The 23,594-nt window shown below is 46.4% G+C and overlaps 4 protein-coding genes across 6 annotated transcripts; 2 read left to right on the top strand and 2 right to left on the bottom strand.

Moving 5' to 3' along the window:
* Positions 1–429: 429 nt before the first annotated feature.
* faap100 (FA core complex associated protein 100) lies at positions 430–5,281 on the bottom strand. Of its 3 annotated transcripts, none has more exons than XM_086140505.1 (8): positions 5,060–5,281; positions 4,858–4,976; positions 3,864–4,729; positions 2,920–3,079; positions 1,950–2,814; positions 1,743–1,868; positions 953–1,039; positions 430–692 (listed from the first exon to the last, which is right to left on the bottom strand). In XM_086140505.1, the coding sequence occupies exons 1-8, from the start codon at positions 5,213–5,215 to the stop codon at positions 561–563; spliced, it is 2,511 nt and encodes an 836-aa protein (XP_085996631.1). In that variant the 5' UTR covers positions 5,216–5,281; the 3' UTR covers positions 430–560. The 3 variants fall into 3 exon arrangements, with proteins under 3 accessions (XP_085996631.1, XP_085996634.1, XP_085996633.1); XM_086140508.1 differs by having other exon boundaries at positions 1,743–1,862; XM_086140507.1 differs by having other exon boundaries at positions 2,920–3,076.
* Positions 5,282–5,680: 399 nt separating this feature from the next.
* birc5a (baculoviral IAP repeat containing 5a) lies at positions 5,681–7,671 on the top strand. The gene is made up of 4 exons (XM_086140509.1): positions 5,681–5,857; positions 6,401–6,510; positions 7,126–7,243; positions 7,490–7,671. Exons 1-4 carry the CDS (start codon positions 5,750–5,752, stop codon positions 7,580–7,582), a joined length of 429 nt encoding a protein of 142 aa, XP_085996635.1. The 5' UTR covers positions 5,681–5,749; the 3' UTR covers positions 7,583–7,671.
* A 541-nt stretch (positions 7,672–8,212) lies between these two features.
* Positions 8,213–14,248, top strand: tmem235b (transmembrane protein 235b). Its single transcript, XM_086140348.1, has 4 exons — positions 8,213–8,468; positions 8,565–8,645; positions 8,725–8,862; positions 13,925–14,248. The coding sequence occupies exons 1-4, from the start codon at positions 8,291–8,293 to the stop codon at positions 14,152–14,154; spliced, it is 627 nt and encodes a 208-aa protein (XP_085996474.1). The 5' UTR covers positions 8,213–8,290; the 3' UTR covers positions 14,155–14,248.
* A 1,358-nt stretch (positions 14,249–15,606) lies between these two features.
* On the bottom strand, positions 15,607–23,442 carry LOC147214866 (uncharacterized protein C16orf52 homolog B-like). Its single transcript, XM_086140349.1, has 3 exons — positions 22,574–23,442; positions 17,910–18,122; positions 15,607–16,924 (listed from the first exon to the last, which is right to left on the bottom strand). Exons 1-3 carry the CDS (start codon positions 22,677–22,679, stop codon positions 16,740–16,742), a joined length of 504 nt encoding a protein of 167 aa, XP_085996475.1. The 5' UTR covers positions 22,680–23,442; the 3' UTR covers positions 15,607–16,739.
* Positions 23,443–23,594: the final 152 nt, after the last annotated feature.

Here is a 23,594-nt window from a genome sequence, read left to right as displayed (position 1 = left end):
TTATACCCGGCGCCGTGATTAACACGAGGTTCGGGGTCACTTTTCACTTTGAATTCCACAAATGTGGGACATCATATCAGATTTTGTGCAGCACAAGGCCTTCATTCATGAGAAAATTTTCTCCATTAAGACTCTTTCTGAAATTTTTCCCGATTCTGACGGGCCCTCGAAAGGGGAACATAAACAAAGCTCGAGGGAAGTGAGCTGAAACGCAGTCAACACAAAGGTAAACCCGGTTGTCTTTGCTGTTGAACAACACACTGATAATGCGAATGAATGGGTCATATGAGGAAGACCATGAAGAGGGGACTTTACACAACCACACTGGTTCTTTTAATTCATTGTCTTCCATCTGGAGCCAGATGAACCACGTTTGAAAATATCGCCAAAGGAGACTAATTTCAAAGTCATACCACAAATTCTTCAGGGTTTGAAAGGGTAACGCTGTTTTATTTAGTGTCATGTCATTGGTCGTTCGCTCATTCAGAGGAGTATGACGCACATTGTGTTTAAATCTGCTGTAAAGTCACACAACATCACAGATCCACAGCATGTAGAGGTTAAATTATGACTAAAGGGTTTTCCCTGAGTTCTTGGTACATGCTCAGAAGGGACTGAGCCGCAGGCCCCGCGGACATGCCCGCGTCGAATCCTCCCGAGAGGCGACTTTGGTGGATGCGCTTCAACATTTGCTGGCGTTGGGAAAGGGGGAAGAACAGTGTTATCAAGATACTAGGTGAAGATTTCAAAATGGTCAAATCTTTAAAGTGAGTCCTATGAATCCAAACTACTCAAAAAAATCTGTAATGTTTGTCATAGTTGTCAAAGATATTACAATCGATGAAGTTAACTTTTTCGGAGAGAGGAAATCCTTTTCGCCGAAAGATCATTTTGAACTGGAAAAACATCTCCCCCTAACAGCCGCAAGAAGAATTTAATTTTTTTTTTTTACCTCAGCTCGCTGGTGCACCTTCCTTAAACATAAACTCCTCACACTCTTTCTGAAAGTGACCCTCTCAGGCGTCTTCTGCAGCAGAGTCTGTGTTCAAACAAAAATGCAGAGAGGTTGTAAATCATTATTCTGATATACCAACTTCAACAGAGGCGTATCTTGAGCCAGGAAAATCCTACATGATCCTCCTTCCGGTTAGGGAGGACGCTGATGTGAAGGTCTTGGAGGAAGCTTTAAATAAGATAAATTGGAGGTTTTGAATTATATGAAGACACAATTTACAGAAGACAATGGGGAAATAGATAAAGCAACCATTTATTAACCTTATCATCATTATGTGCAGTGTCCATTTTGAGATGATTATGAGGGATTCACTGCACAGGCCAACGTGCATGGAAATGTGACAATTTAGCGAAATGTCTTATTTAAAATGTACCTGAACTTTGCAAGAAAAGTAGTTGAGGGAAGGAACTTGAAATTAGCAGAAAAGTCGACTGATGTATGGAGAGGCTTTAGATTCTATTCAGAAACTTTTCACACAAACTGCAAACAGTCAAATTAAACTATTTCTCATTTTGCTGAAGAAAAATATGAAACTGTCATTCTTCTATAATATTTTCTCTCTCGGGATTATTCACTGAACCGTCGACCTTCGAGCTGCTGAATTATTATATGCTGACAGATAAACAATCCATGCTCATGTATATTTTCGATCTCAGCATATATAATATATATGATAATACACAAAACAAAACAGACTAAATATCCAGCAAACCTCACTGGTTGCTACCTGGACTCTGAGCAGCACAGCGTGGTGCAGCCCGCACACTGCAGCCATCGATGAGCTCTCAACCTGAACCTCCACGGCATCCAGAGATTCGTCCTCCTCCTCCCCGGTCTCCTCCGACACCTTAACCTGCAGAGAAGGAATCCGCTGTTAGATCAGATGTTTCCGTCTCCTGGGTTACGTTTAAAGCATTAAAAAAAAAAGTTTGACCTCTTTTGTAGACAGTTTTATGACATGTCCATCAGGACCTCGAGTGTAGACCACAGGGCACGTGAAGGGCACCTTGTCTTCTTGGTTCCCCCTCTTCACACAGCCAGGACTTTCAGCAAAAAGCCAATCCAGCAGAGAGACACAGAGACTCGATGACGCCAAGGTCTCCCTGATTAAGTCCGCTGACACCTTTACACTTGCAGAATACCGCTGTTTCTTGGGTGTCGGGGCTGCCGATGCGGCTCCGCGGCACCTCGACCGGTGCGAGGTTAAAAAGTCTTGGATGACATCCGCCGTGGCCGTGTCGCAGGAGTGCGAGGGGGCATTCTTATGTGCTTGAGGGGGATCGTTCACCTGCACGGCGTGCAACCAGTCTACTGTCAGAGAGTTCAAGGGTAAGCCGATACAACCGCTCTGCAAGCCAGGTAAGGCCGCCACCGCCTCCTCACCTATCAGACTGCTGAGTGAGAAGATGAGGGAGCAGCTGACTGTGATTGGGAAACAAGCGTCCCCTGCTGTTGCTAGGGGCACTGATGTCTCCAGCTTCTCCCCTGGATGCAGGTTGCTGAGCGGGAAGGAGAAATTTGTGGTGCGGCCTTCCCCTCTGTCGGAGTCACACAGCGCACACACCGACACGTTGAGTGTCCAGCCTCGTTCCAGTATAAAAGATGTGCCATTCTCCAGAAAGCAGGTCAAACTCATGGAGTCTCTCTGAAGCACTCTGCTCCAGCTGGTCACCGCACTGCATCTGATTGGCTTCTGCTCCTTGCCGTCTGTCATCAGCAAGAAGGTGATATTCATCACGTGATTCAGGTGCTTTAGAACTTCATTCTTGGATTTGATGGTGTTTTTCAGAGCAGACGCTCTGAAAGCAAAGGGACACCTTGATATCGCCACTGTTTAATTACAATCTGATCTCTTATCAAATAGATTATAATTTATTTTATTATCATTATAATACTGGGTGTACCTTTCAAAGACATCTCCAATAGCTGAGAGGAGATCCTTGATTCTACTGCCCGCCTGTGTGAAGGCGAGCCTGGATGATCCTGCATCCTCTTCCCCCCCAGGCAGGGTAATCCTCTGGAGCTGCCCTCTGCATGAAAGCGCCAGCAGCTCAGCTTGATCTGCTGGATAAGAGCACTTTTCACGGTTGGAGAAGAACTGCTGCAGGAAGAGCAGGAAACTAAGGTACAAACCCGCAGCATAGGAACGGATTAATTCGTTGCGAAATAAAAAAGAGGGTTAACAATACTGATTTTTGTCATCGCTTGAAATGACAGAAAATCATCTTGAAAGATGTTTCCCACTGTCCGATGAGCTCTGGATGTTTCATGGTGTTTACGGTGATACGAAAAATACAAAAATATAATGGTTTTGAATGTTGGACTTATTAATGACCGATAACTGGCGCTTCATCCTTTGTGTTTTCACTTTAAACTTAACTGGACCACGTTACTGTAAGACTGGAACTACATGCCAAAGCATCCATATAATATTCAACAAGAAATTGAGAAAAAAAAAAACTCTGTGCCCTGGGCTTGTTTTTCAGCCAAGATTTCAAGGCTGTAAACCTGATTCTATTTTGCATAATTCTATTTGCAAGGCACTCGGAGCACAAGGAGCTCTGCCAAAACAGAACAAAAAAAAAATACATTTGTTTACTATCTCATATGGATCCGGCCAAACATCTAATAGGGTCTTCCTTTGTCTTGGACACGGCCCTCTGCCAAGTTTCATAATCACTCAAGTAGTTTTAGGGTTGTACCAGTTGCCTGGCATACAAACAACACAAGACAACAACTCCGACAACTCCGAATTAAGCTGGTTATCATAGGAACCCAAAGAAATGGATGTCAAGAAGGGTTGCATTTGTGAATTCAACATTTCCGTGCATTTTCTGCTAGTATTTACCTGCTGTGTTCCATGTCATTTCAGCCAGGGCAACAAGTCTGCACACATTTAAGCTTCTCGGGGGTTGAAGGCGAAACGCGGCCTTACTGGCAGGCTCATCGCCTCGCTCCGTTCCACCATGCGATCCCTCTGACAGATCCAGTGCCAGCAGGTCTGATCCAGTGCTGTAGTAAAGACGCCGTCCGTTTACGTGGGCACACAAAACCGGCCCGGCGACGTACCCCTCGCTGAAAACCGCTCCGAGGCCCCCTCCTTCGGACCCTCCCTCCTCCGTCAGGATTACCACCACTCTCCCTTGTTCACCCACCACCACCAAGCACTGTGGATGTCCGGGAGCAGTTTCCATGACAACAGATGCTCCAACAAATACAACTGGCTGTTCAAGGCTATGCAGGACTCTGAGGCGTGGTCCTGGGAGGTGGAGTGGGAGGAAACCGAGGCGTCCATCTGGCAGGCCGAAAAGGACCACCGGTGATTTAATGAGGGCGGCGTCGATCCCAAATAGAAGTTTGAAGAGGGTGGGCTCAAGGTGGAGACAACGGTCGGACGAAGAGGTAGAGGATGGAGGCGGCGCTGCTTCTTCACCGGGTCGGACACAAATCAGCAGTGGTTTCAGACCCCTCTTTCCGGATTGGTGTGTGGTGTCTGACACCAGAGGCAGTCTGAATGAAGTCAGCGTCTCCAAGCCGGGCTCTGATTGCCCTGAGACTCTGCGCATGGTCAGAAGCCAGGACGTGTCCGTCTGGGAAAGGCTCAGGAGTGTGGCATCCATTAAAAGCACAGCTGATACTCCTTCCTCTCTGACAATGAGAGAATCTCCAGAGATTTGCAGATGCAACAGACTGGAGGGCGCATCGGTCCCAGAGCTGTGAACCCAGAAGTGGTGAGACACCTTGATGTGAGGCATTAAATGTAGCCAAGGTTACATTTATAACCACAGTTCTTCCGTGAGAGTGCAACTGTTGGGAATACGGTGCAATTAGAAGTTTCTAACCTTGATCGCGAGAATGATAAGCTGACACGGTAAACTCCATCTCTGCAGGCTACATAGAGAAGCTGCTTGTCCTGACTCACATCCAGGTCACTGACAGGACTGGGAAACTGGAGGACAGCCTGCAAGTGAAGGGCAAACCAGTCAAGATGGATTCACAGAGCTTCGAGGTAGGAATGTCTCATCTCGTGTATCTGGTACTCACCGTGTGTCTCCCATCGTGGGGGTTGTATACGTAGACCTCGTCGCTCCCAGTGCAGATGAACACATCTGCTCCACACCTGGATTGTACCCTGGCTGTCAACGCTGCTGCTGAAAAGCCAAAGTCCACCAGCGTCTCGACAGAGCATCTCCCTTCCATAGCGGAAAAAGATCGACGACGAGACAGATGTAGCGGCGTTTCCCCCTATAGGCTATCAGTTTTGGAAGTCAGTAACAAAACAGGATAAAGTTTAAATCAACACAACTCAACGCCACATGAGAGGTTTTCGCCAAGTTCCGCGCCTCTCAGTATGGACCCGTCTAGAACTACATTACCCATGAATCCGAGCGGAAGTCCGTCGGTCGAAAGCTAATGCTAGCTTGATATGATTCGTTCCAGCTCACGAAGCAAATTGTGTGTGTGGCTAAGGTAAAATGAACACGTCTGGGCTTTTTTCACATCAGAAAATGTACATTTTACTCACTTTCTAAAAACGTTGAACAACATTGAGTATTGGAACACCGGGTAGCGCTACACTTTAGCTTCTCGCGCTATCGACCAACGAAGAAGAAGCGAATGACGCATGATCTTTTCGTCGTCCAATCAAACAAGCCGAAGTGAGAAGTAGCCGAAATTTGAAATTACCCGTCAGTCAGACGGAGGTGTTGACACTTCGGAGCGAGAAACCCCAAAATGGAGCTATGCAACGACGATGACTTCAAAATGTACTTTTACGAGAACAGACTTAAAACCTTCGAAGGGTGGCCATTCGATGAAGGCTGCGATTGCACGCCGGAAAATGTGAGTAGATGGTCAACAACGCAAGCTAGCATTGGCATGAACGGTTAAAAACAAAGATGGCGACGTGCTCCGGTGTTTGCTATTGATTTCTAGATCCAGAACTTGTGAAATCTTATCATATAAGTCGCCAACGTGACTTTTATGTTATCGATATGTCACGAAACTAACACTTATAAAATCGTTGACGGGGCAAAAATCGTAATTATGGAAATTTGATGGTAATTCACATATCCATGGAGGTTCCCAGTCTTCTAAGTCATGGTTAATAAATCTTATCGTGGCAATTGGACTTGTTTTCTTCTTTTGAAATCGTTTCGCGTCTCATCTGAGAGGCTTTTCACTTTTTACAACAAGATTTGACATGTTGTAGTTCACATACTAATGTACTGTTATTTGTTGTTTCTCACATCTCAATCCCTTAAGGAGACTGATTGTTGGTGTCAGTCTGAAGAAATGGGATCTAAGTGTCATCCAATCCCTTTACTTCCATTTTATCGATAAATACATTGATTATCCATGTGTCCTGCAAACTTATGTCCCCAGATGGCGAAAGCTGGCTTTATCCACATCCCGTCAGAGAACTGCCCGGACATTGCCATGTGTTTCTTCTGTCTGAAGGAGCTTGAGGGCTGGGAACCGGACGACAACCCCCTGTAAGATCATTGTGATGTCGAGCTCGAGAGAAACAAGCTCAGGAGTCCACTTTAGAGAAAAACAATTTGAAATCAAGTGGTTATCTTTGAAAATTAGAGGAAGTTTTATCATAATATTTGCCCTATTTAGGACTAGCTGATACTGGAAGATAGATGGATAGACTGACACTGAAGACACTGTCTAACAGATCTGACCTTTGAATATAGTATTAGTTTTTAAAATATTGAAGTAATGAATAATCTGAGTATTCCTATATTTTCGAAGGCATTTGTTTGGAATCGCCTTAAAACTTCTCAGTAACTTCAAAAATGTTTAGGTAGTTTAAAATACGTCCTTATACGGTAAATTGTAAATACACACACGTCTATTAAGCCCCTCAGTCGTCCAGGTCGTGGTTAATCCTTGTCAAGTCTTGTCATGGCAGCTGTACATGTTCATGAACTACCCTCTCTGATGTGAAACTTCTTCAGAAGAAATACCAAGTCCAGTTGCAAAGGCAACATTGGGCAACGGTCACACCCCCTAGCTCTCAACCAGATGTCAATTTCAACCAGATGTTTGCACCATGCGGACAATCTTGTTTATACCCTTTCTTTTCTCTTCACCTCTGCCAGAAAGGAGCACAAGTCTCACTCCCCGTCCTGCCACTTCATCGCCCTGAAGAAAACCGTGGAGGAGCTGACAGTAGAAGAGTTCTTTAAACTTCAGAAGGAGCAGCAGAAGTCCATCAATGTATGATTTTCCACAGCATAATCGGCTGTATAATAGATTATCATGAGTACTTAGTTCGCTTTTTAAGTTAGATTAATGAATAACCCTGTTGGTTTTTCTGTATCAGCTGTTACTATTTTATCCTCGTTCCATTGTCTGACATCTCAACAGTGAATAGATTGAACATTTAGACCAGTGTCAGTTTCTGTGTTTTGTGAGGACGGGACAAATGTGAATCTCAAGCACATCATATCTCCCCTCTCGTAGAACAAGTCCTTAAATGAGGCCATCACCAAGTTTGAAGAGGCGGCCAAATTAAGGCGTGGAGAAATTATCAAGACAGCTATGGATGAAGAATGAAATGAGGACCGACGCAGATGGGTTGAATGGATGCTGTGTGAGCGCTTGACTTTTTTCTATGGTTTCTTCATGAACTGTTTGTTTCTCGTGTACACGTTGTATACTATCTCTCTGAGACACACGTCTCGTGTAAACTTTTTATTCATTAAACTATTTCTTTTGTTTAACCTACATGCATTTGGTGTATTAATGGAGTGGGTTAGATTGTATGCAATCTAAAGATAAATTTCAGAATTTCTTGTGTCACACATTGTGTCACACACTTGGCAGCACTTTGTTTTCCTCTAAACTTGGTGCTGGTTTGTGAGACAGCGGCTGCCAGTGTTCGGACCACAGCTCCCCTGATTCAGGAAAAACCAATGTCCCGAGGGAAAATGATTTTCACAAAATATGTGGATCTGTTTTGAGATCGCACACATTATCCAGTTTGTCCGGTGGTTCCACCTTCTCAGTGTCAGAGCCATCCTCCTCTTCCTCCTCCCTCACCAAGTTCTCCCTCCACGTTTTCCGTCTCGGACATGTGGCTCCTCATTAAAGGAGCCAACTCCCTCCCAGACTCGGGTGAGGAGGAGAGAGAGTCTGCGTCGCTCCCTAGAGAGCTCCTCACCATCCACTCCAAAACCCCACCGGCTGCCGATGCAGGCGCGCTGATCTCCAACACCTCCACGCCGTAGCGCGCAGACTCCTGTTCCTCCCACCACGCGCGCCATGAGGGTCACCTTCGGCTCCCTGGTGGTCGCCGCCGGCGTCTGCGGGGGACTCAGCTTCGCCTTCCTGGCGACCTCCATCGGGACCGAGTACTGGTACATCATAGAGAAGAACCCCATCAACACGAGTCACATTGACATCATGAGCTCCAACTTGGGACTGTGGAGCATCCATGAAGGTAGGACACTTCATCTCAAGGGGGGTTGGTCCTCCTCAAGTGTCTTGGTGGAGTTGGAATAAACACTTAAGTGAATCTGGTGTGTGCATCTTGAAGGTGGGAAGGTGAATATGGACTCCGTCGACTCCTTCACCTCGGATTATTCCAGATTCTCAGAAGCGGAGCAGCACCTGCTGAGTTAGTCCTCCCCTTATCTTTGCAGCTTGCTTGACAGTCAGGACATCCCTAACGCAAACTGTGTGTGTGTGTGTAACAGGCATGCACCGTGCAATAGTGGTGGTTCTCCCCCTCAGCCTGGTGCTCCTGCTGTTGGGAGGGATGTGTGGACTGGTCAGCTCCCTGGCCCGGAGCCCGGTCCTCCTCACTGGTACGGCCTCCTACTTCTTCATCTGCAGTAAGTCAAAGTGCTCCATCCTTTTGTTTGGGTACCCTGAAAGGTGTGTGTGTGTGTGTGTGTGGGTCCACTCTGACGCTACTTAAGCAGGTTCATCAGAACGCAAATCCGTAACATCTGATTTTTCCTTATGATTCTGGTGATTTTGCTCATAACTTTATCCCCATTCTCAATTTTTTTTTTCTTAAAAAGAAATGCTATTGCTATTTTGGGGGTGATGTCATCCTGAACCTAAGCTCCTCTCTGGTTTTAGGTTCTAGCTCCTTTTGGTGTTGCTACATTTTTAACCCCTGTATGGAAAGGGAGCTGAGCCCCCGTTTGTTGGAGTTTGTGTGTGTGTATGTGTGTGGTGTGTGTGTGTTTAGGTACCAACGACCAATGGGGTGTGCGACCCCTTTCTTTACAATGCCATTCCTGCGACTGAATGCTTGCTCCTATTTTAACACTCGAGGAAATCGTTATTGGGGTCTAATTTATTTCTGTATCCAAAGAATTGAGATCAAGCCGCAGGAAATGAATATGTGATTAAATCAGAATACACATATTGTATTGTTGCCATGGCAATCACAGACAGGACAAGTGTGAATGAGATGAGGGTCTACGTCTTTGTGTACAGTGATGAGAATTCATTAGATTGTGTGATCTATACGTTTGTTTCTACATCGCTGATCCTACAGAGGCTGGGAACCTGAAGTTGGGTTCCCGCTAGCGACCAAAGACTATTCGGTTTGATTTGAGCAGATGGCACTTTGTTGCGTATAAGCCAGAAATTTATATTTATTGACTCATTTGGCTGAAGAGACGGACGTTTATTACCACCCAGAGCCTATTAGTGGTTTCATTCAGCCATATTGGAAATATGTGTGTGCAAGTATGTCTGTGTGTGTGTGTGTTCTTGCTAATGTCACATTATTTCACTGGAATTATTTGAGACGACGCTCATAAAAGACCTCCCGAAGCGTGCTGATCGGTAGCTCTGCTCACAAAGCATTACTTATTTCAAAGACGTAAATGATCCTCCGGAGGGAATTACAAATAACAAGATGTTTGTGCCCCCGCCCCCGCATTGTGGTTGTTATTGTTAAAGAGTGTTTTGTTCAATCTGCACCATCCATGCAAATCAAATTTGAAATCATTCAAAAAGATTTTGACAGCAGTTAAATCACATTTCTGTTTTTAAACCCAAAACACACAACTTTCTATTTCCATATGAGTGTATTTGAGGAGCAACATCTCCGATGGTCAAATCCAATTCTTAAACGAATAATAGTGACTTAATCCTCCATTTCAAATGAGCAAGATGGTGACACGAGGCTTTTAAAGGTTGCCGTGAAGAAAAAAAATGAATCCTCTCCTTTGTTTTGCACAAAATTCACAATTGTATCAGGAGAAGAAGAAGAAGAAGAAACGACACCGGCCTCCCGTTTCACTTGTTACTGGAAAGGCTGAATCGCTAATTCACACGTTAAACATGTTGAAATCTTTAAAAGACGCTCAACCATCTTTTTTTTCCCCCCAAACTCGATTTCGGCAAACGATTATTTATCGACAAGTTTATCTTGGCCTTCAACCGATGAATCCCTCCAGCCGCAGACCATCACACGCGCTCAGTGTCGGACTAACAAATCATCTCCGCTCATGTTAGCGGGAGAGTTAGACAACCGCTAACTAGGTAAACACCTACATTTATTATGTTGATTTAAGTATTAATGTAATCTGGTTATCTGAAGGCACATAAAAGTAGTGGCGGATCATATGGCAGAGCCGTTCCCCTCCGGGTTGGACGGTGGTTTCTCGCCAAGGCCTAATGACCTCCATAAAGTGAACCTTGTGATAGAAAGACAGTTGGAAAGGGCTCTTTATAGCCTCCCTTAATGAACAGCACATGGCCGCGTTTGGAAAGGAATGAAGGTCTGAATCAGATTGGACTTGTCTTGTGAACTTGTGAAAGCTCTCCTTTCATTTGGTTGGTCTTTGTTTTTCGCCAGATTTCTCCTTTTTCGCCCCGCACGCCCCCCCATCCCATCGCGATTGATCAAGCTCGTGCAAAGAGGCGGCAAACGGACAACGGTTTGATTCACCGCCACACGCATCAAAACACACGCTGCCCGTTCCTTCAGGTGCCCATCATATGTCCATCGGCCTAAACGAGTGTATGGAGTATTTTGGGGTAGAGGTGAGAAATGCAGCCCCGGAGAAATTAAAACTTTGGACTTGTCAGTTCGGAGCACCTGCTGCCCGTTTTTTCTCCGCTCTGTTTTGCCCCAGATTCCTCCGAACGCTTTATAAGCCTCCCAAATTCACCCATGTATAATTCAAACCTTCATTTGTATTGAATTGTCTCACATCATTTTTTTTTTTTTTTTATACACACCCTTTTCAGGATTTCACCAGCTGCTTTTATTCTCATCGTCACTTTGCCATCACATGCTTTTTAAAATAAATCGGACCACGAGAAAAGATGTTTGAGTGACCCTGAGAGCCGCTGGTAATGATCTGCTTAAGGTGGTATTTTGTAAAGATTGTGTCTCTTCTCTGCAAACAGCTGAAGTCATTTCCTCTCTGGTTTCACAGCTAATGGCCACTTTCCCTCCCGCTCCGTTTACAATCACCCTCGGCGAAACAACCCGGGGGTTCGCTGGAAAACGATCCTGCCTAATCGGCAGGTAAAAGCAACGGGGCCGCGCCGCTTGAACGTCCGGCTTCTTTCAGTAGGATCGCGTTCTTAGCAGACGGGGTCTTATGTGCCATCAGGCGCTCCGAAACATCCTTAATCCAACCGCTGCATGACCCGTGTGTGTTAGAGAATTGCCATGAAACGTCATTTGGATATGATCTCATTTATCCAGAAAAGCACAGCAGACCCGTTTGTTTGGAGGAACGGCGGCACAACTCTGTCCAAGAGAAAACATCTCTCCGAGTCGAGATATTATCTCCGAGCTGCGTGTCCGTATAAAAGCCTCTCTGTGAAATGAAGGGAAATTCACGGACACGTTGATACAGGAAGGGCCGACGTTTTTACGAAACTTTTTTTTAGAAAAATTCTCCCGAGATGTCCAAAAAGGTATCCTCGGAGGATAATAAATATTCCCCCGGCGAGAGAGATGTATTACATAATTTATAATAGTTAGGGATCCTCTGCAGAGTGATGTCGAGGAAGTTGCTTCTGTGTTGCATCTGCATTTGGCCCCGGCGTTCCTCCCATCTTGTTTTATTGCATCCCGTCGCGGCGCCGCTCACATTCCGTGTGACGTTTCGTCTGCGGCAAGAACTTACTCAGAGCGCTTCTACGGCGCCGGGCGAACGCCTTGATGGCGCACAAAAGAAAAGGAAGAACAGATCTTTGCTTTGTCTTCGGCCTCTGTCAGACAAAAGCACCTAAGATGAGCAAAGAGTAGGAAATTTTAAGTATCATTCCGATACTTTTTGGTTACTACTTTACGTCTTTATGGTGAGATTATATTCCTTTAACTCCATGAGTTACCATGAAATCGTGCGGTAAAGGTTCATAGCTGCTGAGGCAGCGTCTTCTTGGGACAGATTTACAATTGTAACAACTCAACAGAGTATCTTATTCCTTTATTGAATGTGCAGCGTGCATAAAGGCTCCCGGTAATGTCTCACATCCCTCTCTCTCATGCGAAAACACTAACATTTTTTATTTCTTTTTCATTTCTTTTATAGCGGCAGCGTTTCTCGCTCATTGTAAACTAATAAAATTATTCGTCTCAAATCTCACCAGTTGAACTTTTAGTTGTTTTTCAAACTTCTGGTGCTTTTATCAATTTCAAATCAGGTTGAATAAGAGAGTAATTCTGTTTGTTTTGTTTGTTTGTTTGTTTTTTTTTTTCCAAATACTTGAATTTAGTAACGTGTCTGCAGGGTCTGTTGCAGAGCGGGTCCCCCGGGGACGCCGCATGTGACCTGGTTTTTGGAATCGCCTCGACAAGAAGCCGTCAAAGATTCGCCGCGTGTTTGTGTGTGTGAGAAAATAAATTTGGTTAGATATTTGGTTAGCGATCGGCGCTTCCGCTGCACAGCGAGAAGATCCCTGGTTAGATTCTGACACGTGGCGTTTCTGTGTTGAGTCTCCATGTTCTCCACCTGTTTGCGGAGGTTTCCGGGTTCTCCGGTTTCCTCCCGCAGTCCAGAAACATGCAGGAGGTTCACTTGAGACCACAAAGTATTCAGGCATGTGAATGAGTGAATATGAGAGAGTGTATGGTTGTGTGCTCTATGTGAAATATAATTCAGAGTGAATGTTATTCCAGCGAGTGTTTTTTCTTTGCCGAAATATCCATCTGTTGACCGTTGCCATTTTTTCAGATGCTGATTTAACCCCCCCTCGTTCCTCATGACGGGGGTCAGTGAGAGGTCACAGACATGACCGACACACACTTCCAGGGGTGTGTGTCGCTGCTCGACACCTGTGCGTGATGTTAGTATTACGGAACATTTAAGATCGACCGGGAAAAAGATCGATTCGCAACAAACCGCCTAAATGTGAGACATCTGAACGCGTCTGCTTCATTACTCCAGGTGCGGTTGGTGATGAAAACAATTATTAGTCGTGCTTCAGGCTTTCGACAGCCTCTCCGCTCGCACCCCCTCGTAAAATCAGCGGCAAGATGTTGAATCGAACGTGTTTCCAGTGGCAACAAACTTGCGTGGGCCTGCTTGTGCGTCTCGCTCGGGTCCCCGAACAAGGATGTTGTGTAAGCACATGCGTCACTTCATTTCCTGTCTCTCTCCTGCTCTTGCAAAGCGAGATTCACGCGTTATTGGCGGTTGTATTCTCAGCAGAATTTTCGCGGTTATGAATTTCTGCTTCCCGACGACCGGAGCGCATTTCCAGCTGACGCGGAACGGCGGCCTCGCGAAGGTTTTATCTTATTTTTCTCCCCGAAATAAACCGAACAAAACAGGCTTTTGTGGTTCTCCGTCGCTCTCCTGTTTTCTCCGCGTCGAGAAAAAACATCAGTGAAGCGTTCATTTTTAAAGAAAAAATAAGATTTGAAAGCTTCTGACATCCTGCAACCCTGTTTTGATCCTCCCTCTGCAGGCCTGCTGACCCTGTGCGGGGTGAGCCTCTACATCATCTCCTCCTACCAGGCCCTGGCCGAGACGGAGAGGCTGGTGGGGCTGGAGGCCCTGGCCTACATCCGCATCTCGTTCGGCTGGTCGCTGGGCCTGGCGTGGCTCTCCTACGGCCTGGAGGTCCTCAGCGGGGTCCTGCTGCTCGTGTCGGCGCGGGTGGCCAGGCTGCAGCGCGGCAGCTCCGCCGCAGCCTAAGAGAAACGCGAGCTCCGCCGTGAGCGAAGTCGCCGTGGCCCAGATCCACGGGCTACTGATCCACCCGGTTACCGGCGAGCTCAGTCACAGCCGACCGTCGGCTCCGGGTGAATCTGGTGAGGCTGACGATTCCGTTATACTCTGTGTCAAAGTCGTTCTCGTGTCTCATGTCTAACTGATGTGAAACGTCACCAGCAATCGAAGTCTGTAATTTTTTTTATTTCCATCTGAGAGCACTGGCCAGCTATCTTTTACCAGTCAGATCAGACTTTTATCGATTTCTGATAAATCCTTTTACTTCCATGTCTTAATTTGCTGATTGTGTGATACTTTTATTGTTTTTTTTAAAGATTCCTCTTTTTTTTTCTGATTAAAATGACATCAAAATACTGGTATTCAGTTCAGAACCCGGGTGGGGGGGTGTTATTGAAATGAATGAGGGGGACTATAAAAAGCCTATTATAGGAGTAAATCTAATTAATGATTTAATCACATTTTCTGTAAACTATCAAGTCATTCTATTTTCAGTTGTGGGGTCAGTCTGTTTATCGTCACTCGTGTCACCATTTTTTTTTCCCAAGGAAAATGCCACGGCTGAATTACACGGAAATTCCAGGATAAAGTGATCAGAATATCACAGAAAAATTCTAAACATAGCTTTAAATCTACAAGAAATGATCAGGACCAAAAAAAAAGTTTTATGACTAATTCCAAATGGGGCAAGGAATCCATGAGTTTTTTTAAATGTTATTTTCTAAGTGTCAGCAGTCTCCACTTATAGAGCACTTCCACAATGCGGTTTTAAAGCGATTTACACTCGAAAGCAGTTTCTCACACACACACACACACACACACACACATACACACACACACACACAGATCAGAACGGTGCAAAACAGGGCATCGGGAGCAACTAGGCCTTCATTGTCTTGCCCAAGGGCACTTCGGTGTGCAGAAAAGGATTCGGTTTTATGGCTGGAGGCGTCTGATGCCTCCGTTCACAGCGCTGTGGAGAAACCCTCGCCCTCTTTAACCACAAGGCCAATCCATACATTTAAAATAAAAATTCATATGTGGTCTTAAAATAGTGGCGCTGGAGGCTGCGGGATGCCGAAGGAATGTCAAAGGCAGCGGCGGCTGCATGGATCCTTGGCTCCCTGTGGCCGAGTGGGACGTGACCTTTAACACACTCCGCTGGATTCCTGCTGTTGGCATTAGAGCCGGCTGGATCTTTTTTTTTTTTTTTTTTTTTTTTTTTTAACAAATACACATCAAATACTTTTCCACTACGTTCCTATGGCAACCATAGGATCCTGCGCGTTTACGCCGGCACGGGAGAGAAAGTGGGCACCAGGCGGCGGCGTAAATAAGCTTCAAACTCGCCGTGTTCCGCTCGGAAGAGCTGAATTCTCCGAGCGGTGAATGCAAGCTTCCGCATCAAGAATGAGAACGTTTGTGATCTTTCAAGACAAAATGTATTGTTAGGATAAATAAACAATCGGCGCTCCCGAGAGCCGGTTCCAGACGGATCCTTCCGTCGGACCGTGAACCGGCTGCCGGTTCGTCTTTACGCCGGCGAAGAGGCCGTCAAACTTCCCGTCTGAATCGCAGAAACCAAGTCTTTGTGCTTCCTCTGTACAGTGTTTACACAGCGACGTGGAGACCGACCACGCGTGAAACCTGTTCTGACTTTTTGTAATTGCGTGACGTTTTTTTTTTTTCAATAATAATAGAAAACAGCTATGAATAATAACAAATTGCTTTCAGCATTCTAATTTTAGAGTCAGGACCATGCAGGAAGATTTGTTGTTTTGTCCCCCCCCCAAAAAATACATTTTTCACATTTAGTCCCGATGCTTCTCCGACAGTGAGAGCCTTCAGAGCGGTGACTAATACATTCAGTGCAGCACTTGAATAATAATAATAAAAAAAATAAACAGTTGTGGCTGTGCTTGGCTTTCAACGTTTGTATTTGGCCCCGGTTCACCAAAGCCGACGGGGTTTTGTGGCGAACCTTTCTAAGGGTGAACGGCTCTTTAAGGCAAGGTGATCCAGGTGACATTTTTAATGGCGGGGGACGCTGAAATACATTAGGCCTCGTAATAAAAATACAAAAAAACTGCAAATAAATAAGTTGTGCCAGGAAAGTGGACGTTTATATATATTACATATGTGATGTTGGGTAAACCTGCATCACCGGTTGGCTTCAGTCTGATCCCAGTTTTGTTCGATGAGGTGAAAATCAGGTTTTCCAGTCATCTGATATTCATCCTTTAGGTGATGGATGAATCCTTGAAAAGGGTCTTCAGTCAGTTTGCTTTTCACGAACCCCATTGCACGCTCCTCCTCATCCTCTGGGGTCAGGTCGGCCGTGACCCCCTCCCTCCCCTCCTGAGCGCACAGATGGACGGATGTGACTCGGGAGCCAGTTATCGCCGCTCTTCTCCGGGAAGGGAGAGCCAGACGGGTTCTCCTCGGTCCTGTCCGACTTCCAACGGTCGCCGAGGTGCGGTTCCGACTCAACTTGCGAGAGTGCCTCTGAAAGCGAAGGAGGGGGGGCGGGCTGGGGCGGGGGCGCTAGAACGTCAGCCGGGTAAACACACCTTCCCCGCGAACAGCAGCCCCACGATGGTGAAGAATATGGACAGCACAAAGAGCACGTAGGAGGAGCCCACACCCGTGTTGTTGGGCAGCTTGTACGGCTGTCCTCCGACCTCGTTGATGTAGAAGCCGATCGGGAATATGAGGGCAGCCATGCAGAACAGGACCACTGCGGAGGAGGGACACAACGGGGAGACCGTCAGAACCCCCCGGTCCCTCGGGCCCCCGGGCCCCGAGGGGTCGGGGCCTTGGAAAAGACCGGTGAGATGCTCAGTTTATATAAACACACATCTGCCTGCTTGAAACGGGCATCGGCATTGGTGATAATAGACGGTAAAAAAAGATTTTTCATAATATACATGGAGCATCATATGGCGTTAGGTAAATGGATAAAAATTATGAAATGGCCAAAGATGTGAAGCAGTTGAGAATTCAAACAAATTGATAATTGATTACATTTAGCACCTAGGCAGGGATGGATGATGTAACAAAAGGGAAAATAAAGAGTCTGCAAGAGGAGGTGAGCAGCAAATGCCGCCGCTTTACCATTCCAAGGGAGTGCAAATTATTAATCCTGACTGAATCAGCTGTGTATTATTGACACGGTATTGGTGAAAGGATGCCTTTGGGCGTCAGTGGTATCATGCATGCAGCTCCGCAGGCCTGTCTCGTCCAGACCAATAAGTCAAGGCTACTGATATCTAATCCATTAGATGCGCTGCTGACAACAAAAACAGCAAAGAGTAAATAGATAAATAAAGGGCGGGGGCTGTGAAGGCGTCATCGAGAGCGCATAAAATACTTCTCCTGGATGAGAAGTTTCTAGTCTCAGCCATTAAAAATCAGTGTCCAGAAACTAGGCTCTGCAGGTTAGCAGTTTGTCCACAACTTGAATTTCAGGATCCTGCAAACACAGATTCACCTGAGATGAGCAAGAACTCATCCTGACTTAGAAGGATTACGCGAAAGAAATCTTATAAATATATAGCTTGATCATTTTGGTGTCAAAATGCATTTAAGAATCACATGGAAATGAAAATAAATTTCAATTGCTATTTCTGCAGAAGAAATTAACTTTAAAGTGGCATGAAATGAACCTTAACTCAAACAGAGAGAGAGAGAAACAAAGGGGCCGGCGGATGACGAACACCTACGGCCTGTAAAGGCGATCCAGCGAGCGTATCTGATGGCTTCTCGGCGCCAGTGTGACATCAGCAGCAGGCCGCAGGTGGCGGTGAGGGAGACGATGCCCAGGATGATGAAGAAGAGCGTGGTTATCCACTCGGGCGGCATGTGCGGCGGGATGCAGCTCCGGTCCCGTCCGTGGATGGTCTGGCACTGGCGGACCAGGCCGACCGTCAGAGAGCCTGCGGTGCGGACAGAGGAGGCGGAGCTCGTCAGCGGACGCCGGTCGATATCTCGAGGTCGCAGAACATCTGCAGGAGCGAGACCAGGACCGTGGGAGAGCAGAGGTTCGTACAACCTGAGCTCTCGCTGCAGGACCGGCGGTCAAATCTGCACAATAGCCTTCGGCCATTGTTTCCATGAAGGGTCGCCCACCCCCTCCTCTGCGTTCTCTCTGCCGCCACCCTTCTCACATTGTTTCCCCCTGACTCCCAGCCCGAGTGGCTTCCATGTAACTGGGTACTGTTATTTATCCTGTAACACATGCGCACACACACACACACAGACACACATGCACACACAGGTGATTCAACACCGTGGAATTGCCTCTGTTTCCGCGACACAGCCAGCTGTCTGCCAGGCCGAGATGTGATGATCAGTGTTTGGACGCAGTTCTCAGCAGCATTGAGTTGGGGCCTCAACTCCCCCCCCCTCCACACACACACACACACACACACACGCGCTGGCAATGTGATTGAAAACTGTGGCGAAATCGCTCCGAGTGCACCTGGTCAACAGAGGCTCGCTGAGGAAGTCGTTGACACAATACTTTTCACCTTTTGCCAAAATGCGGCTCTTAGGTCTGGCCGTCGTCGTCTAGATGCCTATCTAACGTGACGCTGCTGGTAATACGTGTGACGCGTACTGAAAAAAAGCTCAATCTGTCTGACGGACTGACAGTGACCCCCAGTTCACTGGTGTGTTTTTGAGATTTTATCCCAATCCCTGATTTAAAACAAAGAAATGCAGTAGTTTCGGCCGAGAAAGTGAATAGTTGTACGTCTCTATATGAGACCCTGTGATTGGTTGGCGACCAGTTGAACCCAGGTACATGCACCCAATCACAGCTGGGATAGGTAATTTCCAGGAAGTGTTCATATTCATAGTCACATTACTTAATATATTGCCACTTATTACAATTTTTCAGCGTTTTAGTTAAATTAGCCACCATCTGTTTATCTAACAGGATAAACTCACTCACCGTCAGATGTAACTGCGAAGCAACGCGATGGCGAGCACCTGTCGAGAACGACTGCAATGAAGTTGATCCTTATAATAGAAGATCAATACTGGGCATGTTTAACACTGCGATTGCAGCCCGGAAGGGAGTTTGATGGCGTCGTGAAGGTGTTTGTCTGATTTTTCATCACGATGTCACTATTAAGCAGCGATAAGTGTGTGTTTGTGTTTGTGTGTGTTGACCCCTGGGATTGACAAGGACCCGATGAACCAGACAAGTGTGATGTCAGAGGTGCAGGTGAACCCCAGCAAACATATTCATCCGATGGACCGTGTACGCATCAGACAGAGAGAGACAGCCTATAAATTGTCGGGTGACACACGCATCAGAGCTGGTAAGAGAAAAACTCCTCCCGTCTGCCAAACACACACACAATCACACATCCACGCGCACACACACACGCTTGGAGCTCCATCTGCTCAACTGTTCATCCAGTCCAGCTACACAACCATCCACACGTCACACACACAGCAACAAAAAAATGCAAATCCTCCCACACCTTCATTTTTTTTTCTTTTGTCTCCCACTTTTTGCACCCCCCCCCCCCCTTCCTCAGAATTATCTTGAGCCAGCATTGACTGTGCGCCAAGCAGACACCTCCGGCTTCACGGCGTCTGCTGCGTTTATGAATTTATTCTAACAAGCGGCGGCTCGGCAAATGCAGAATTTAAATAATTGCCACTGTGGCCAAAATTTCAAGTAACCCATATCACGAAAAAAATGATGAAACACATTGTATTTACCAGAGAAATTACATTTTATCCCCTCAATAAAACATCTACTGATGACATACATTAAATCCATTCTTTATATATTGTGGACTTAATGCTGGAAATGAAATGTCACCCAATACCAGCGTGGAGAATTGTTTTAAATTCATAAATAAGTACACTACACACACACACATCCTCTGTGGGCTAAACTCCCCTCACACCATCAGGACAAAATCAGGCCTTTTCGCTGGCCATGACGCCGTGGACAAGCGCCACTTCCTGACGATAGATGCATCGCCGGGCGATGACACCGGCACCGCGCCTCGACCACTTCCTCTCGTAGGCCGCACTGTTCCCGCCACGCTCGGGACATCCTGTTCCATCTCAACACATCCTCTCGTACCGCAGAGCGGAAGACAATGTCGATTGTGATCTGTCCTACAGATGGCACCGAACAAAAGGGGGTAGAAGACACACTTTTGCCTCATTCATTAAGGAAAATAGTGTAGTTTTATATAATATCTATAGTAAAAGTGATAGGGAATCATGGGTTTTCTGGGTGGAGGGTGGGGGGTAGAGATGCTGTTTGCTTTAAGCACCAGGCTGAAGAAGAGTTAAGGAGAAACACAGATGTTTCCTCTTAGAAACTCATTAAACCGGCAAACCCTTAGCCTGCAGTGATTCCATGCAAAACATCTCGACCAAAGATCCGAATAAACACCTTCGGATTTGTCACGGGTGCTTCCGGGCGGCGCGGGGGGCATTTATTCACACGGACGCAACGTGACGACACATTTGGGGCAACAAGCGGTTGCATTGAAACCACATGTAGCGCTGCGTCAATACTACTACTGCTGATTCTCGGGAATACTGCTGTTTCATAAGTATGGCTTGCGCTGTGTGATGTGTATGTCAGTTTTGAAAAAAAAAAAAAAAAACAATCTGAAAGTACTTTGTGCAGTCATGTGTTTATCTCTAATTGTATTTGTTCTTTTCTTTCCGTGTAAAGTCATGGAGGCCTTCCTATCCTCCTCCTCTTTGCCAGGTGATGACGGGAGAAGATGCAAAACACCGGCGTGGCAGAGGAAGCTGAAAGGAGAAGAGGAAATCTAATCCTGAGCGGTAAAACCGAGCTGGCCGGATATTTTCGACATTTGACCGCTGAGAATCCATCGAGGGCCTGGTCCGGCCAGGGCAGAGTCTTGCACCCCGCCGCTCTTTTAATGCGTCTGACTTCCGAGTGTGCATTAAAAGCTCGACGTCACGGCCCCGATTCTCAGGGTGAAAGACATTATTTTCCCAGGGGGCCTCATTAAAAGGTACTCGTCCTCATTCCCGAAACAACACTTCCTGCCTCCAGGTGATCGGCAACCTGTTAATTTCACACGAACAAAAGGAATTCTAAGCGCAGCCGTCGTTTCAGGCCACCATTAGCTGCGTGGGACTGGACGGGAAGCCTCCGGAGTGAGGGCTGTTTGGCATTTCTTCACATTCTGGTGAAAAACAATCGCCGTTTGCTTGTTCTAATCACCTAACAATTACATACCAGATGTTGTTAACAACATCTCCCCCTCTGTCAGACATAGTTGCTTTCAGATGCTAAAATGCAAATTTTAAAATCTATTGCAATTGGATGGGCTACTTTTTATGTGTGGGTCATTTTTCCTTGAACCAGCCCAGTGGACAGTTAAAGCTAGTTTTATTTATTCATCTATTTATCTTTAAATCCTTGTGTTAGTCCCCCCCCCCCCCCTTCCCGCTCCACAAGGCAATATAACAAGGCATGGAAAGCCTGTTGAGATTCCTGTGTGCTATAAACCTGTGTCTTCTTTTACTAGGTGGATGAGAGGCGCAGCCACAGCAGCACACACACACACACACACACACACACACACACACACACACACACACACACATACACACACCTCATTCACAAGCTTGACATGTGTGAACTTGACGTTACCTTAGGAGAAACATTGGAGAAGGTTCACTAGACGTCTGGCCAGCACACCAGTAACAAGTTGGTTGTCACCTTTCTTAAACTGAAATTTTCAATACTTATTATTATGGACTAATAATATACGAAATGAATATTATTATTGTTCATTATTACTATCAATACCGTTATCATATTAATAATTATTATTATTATCATTTTTTCTGCTACACCTTGACAGAAATGTAAAATTAACCAAATTTTAGTCTGAAACCAACTCAACAATTTGAAAGAAAATCGTTTCAAAATCAGCACAATAACAATAATAATAATGACAATGATAAGATAATGATACTTCTTGAAAATTAAGGAGGATCCATGCAAAAAAATGTCCACAGCTGGTTCAAGGGGTCGAGCACAAAAAATAATAGTGGAATTTGATATTACATTTTTGTCATAAAAGTGAAAAATACCCATAGCATGTTAAGTCATGACTTCAATCAAATACTATTATTGCTTACTTTTGATCTATATAGTATAGTATAGTATAGTATAGTATAGTATAGTATAGTATAGTATAGTATAGTATAGTATAGTATAGGACAGGTTTGCATCACAGTGTATCTGGTGAAGATTTGGTTGTATGGACACACACTCACACACTCACACACACACAGACACGCCACAAAGTTTCGCTTTGCGGCCGCCACCTCGGCTCTCTGGCCCCGCGACCGGCGGCCCTACCGGCGGACTCCCCGGTGCTGATCCAGTCCGGGTTGGCGATGCTTGCGATGGCGAAGACGTCCGCGGCGAGGAAGAGGCAGCCTGAGATGACGGTGAGTTTATCCATGTCCGGGGACGCAGGTGCGTGGATCCGCGCATCCGGACATTTAAAAAAGTCCCCGGTATCCGGATCGGACTGCCGCGGCGGTGTGGTCGGCGTGTCCGCTCATGGTGAGGGTAGATCCGGGCGGGAGATGTGCAAGCGTCCCCCTCCTCCTCTCCCGCCTCCTCCTCCTCCTCCTCCTCCTCCGCCGCCGCCTCCTCACCCCGACGTGAGGCGCGTCTCCAGCCCCGGAGGAGAGGGTGGCTGCCCGGGCTGGAGGGTTACCATTCCGCCGGGACCGGAGCTTTTCTTTCTTTGTCACCCGAGCGACGCTGGTCGTTACCGGTGATTCAGTGATTCGGAACCGGATTCCCGCCCGGCTTGTTTCCGGAGTCTACGCGCGGCTGGCCGGCTCTCTGCCCCCAGATGGACGCGGTCTCTCCCCGCCGGACGAGCGCGGCCGGGAAACGCCGCCCATCTTCGCGTCAAAAGCGCCTTCCTCGTCCGGAGGGTTGAGTAAGCTCGCTAACACACCGAAGAGGGGCTGTTCCCCCCCGCACACCGTCTCCGAAAAACCGCCGCGTAAGTCGGTGGAAGTGTAGCCGAGGCCGCGGTTCTCTTCGGGGGGGAAACACGCTCAGATCCGCCGGAACGTTCGCTTCTCCATGGCTGCGGGACAAGTCTCGCGAGATAATGCGCGAACATCGGACGCGCTGCTGCCAGACGGTTTGTTACTCAACCCCGGATGAGACGCGCTAAACTGGACACCTTTTTACTTCTGATGCAATTTATATCTAAATTGCAATCTATTTATTATTTTTTTAAAATGACATTACATGCTTAAACGGCTATTCTGTGCCTGGGCTCGCCTTTATTTCATGAGATTTTTAACAAAATAAATTTGTGCCTCACATGTATTGATTTGATTATATTGAAGAG

The sequence above is a fragment of the Fistularia commersonii genome, chromosome 33 (assembly GCF_037954325.1).
Source record: "Fistularia commersonii isolate RoL2024-O1a breed Wild chromosome 33, RoL_Fcom_v1.0, whole genome shotgun sequence".
NCBI lineage: Eukaryota > Metazoa > Chordata > Actinopteri > Syngnathiformes > Fistulariidae > Fistularia > Fistularia commersonii.
The sequence above is the reverse complement of the archived record's forward strand: the minus strand, read 5'-3'. Positions and strand labels throughout refer to the sequence as shown.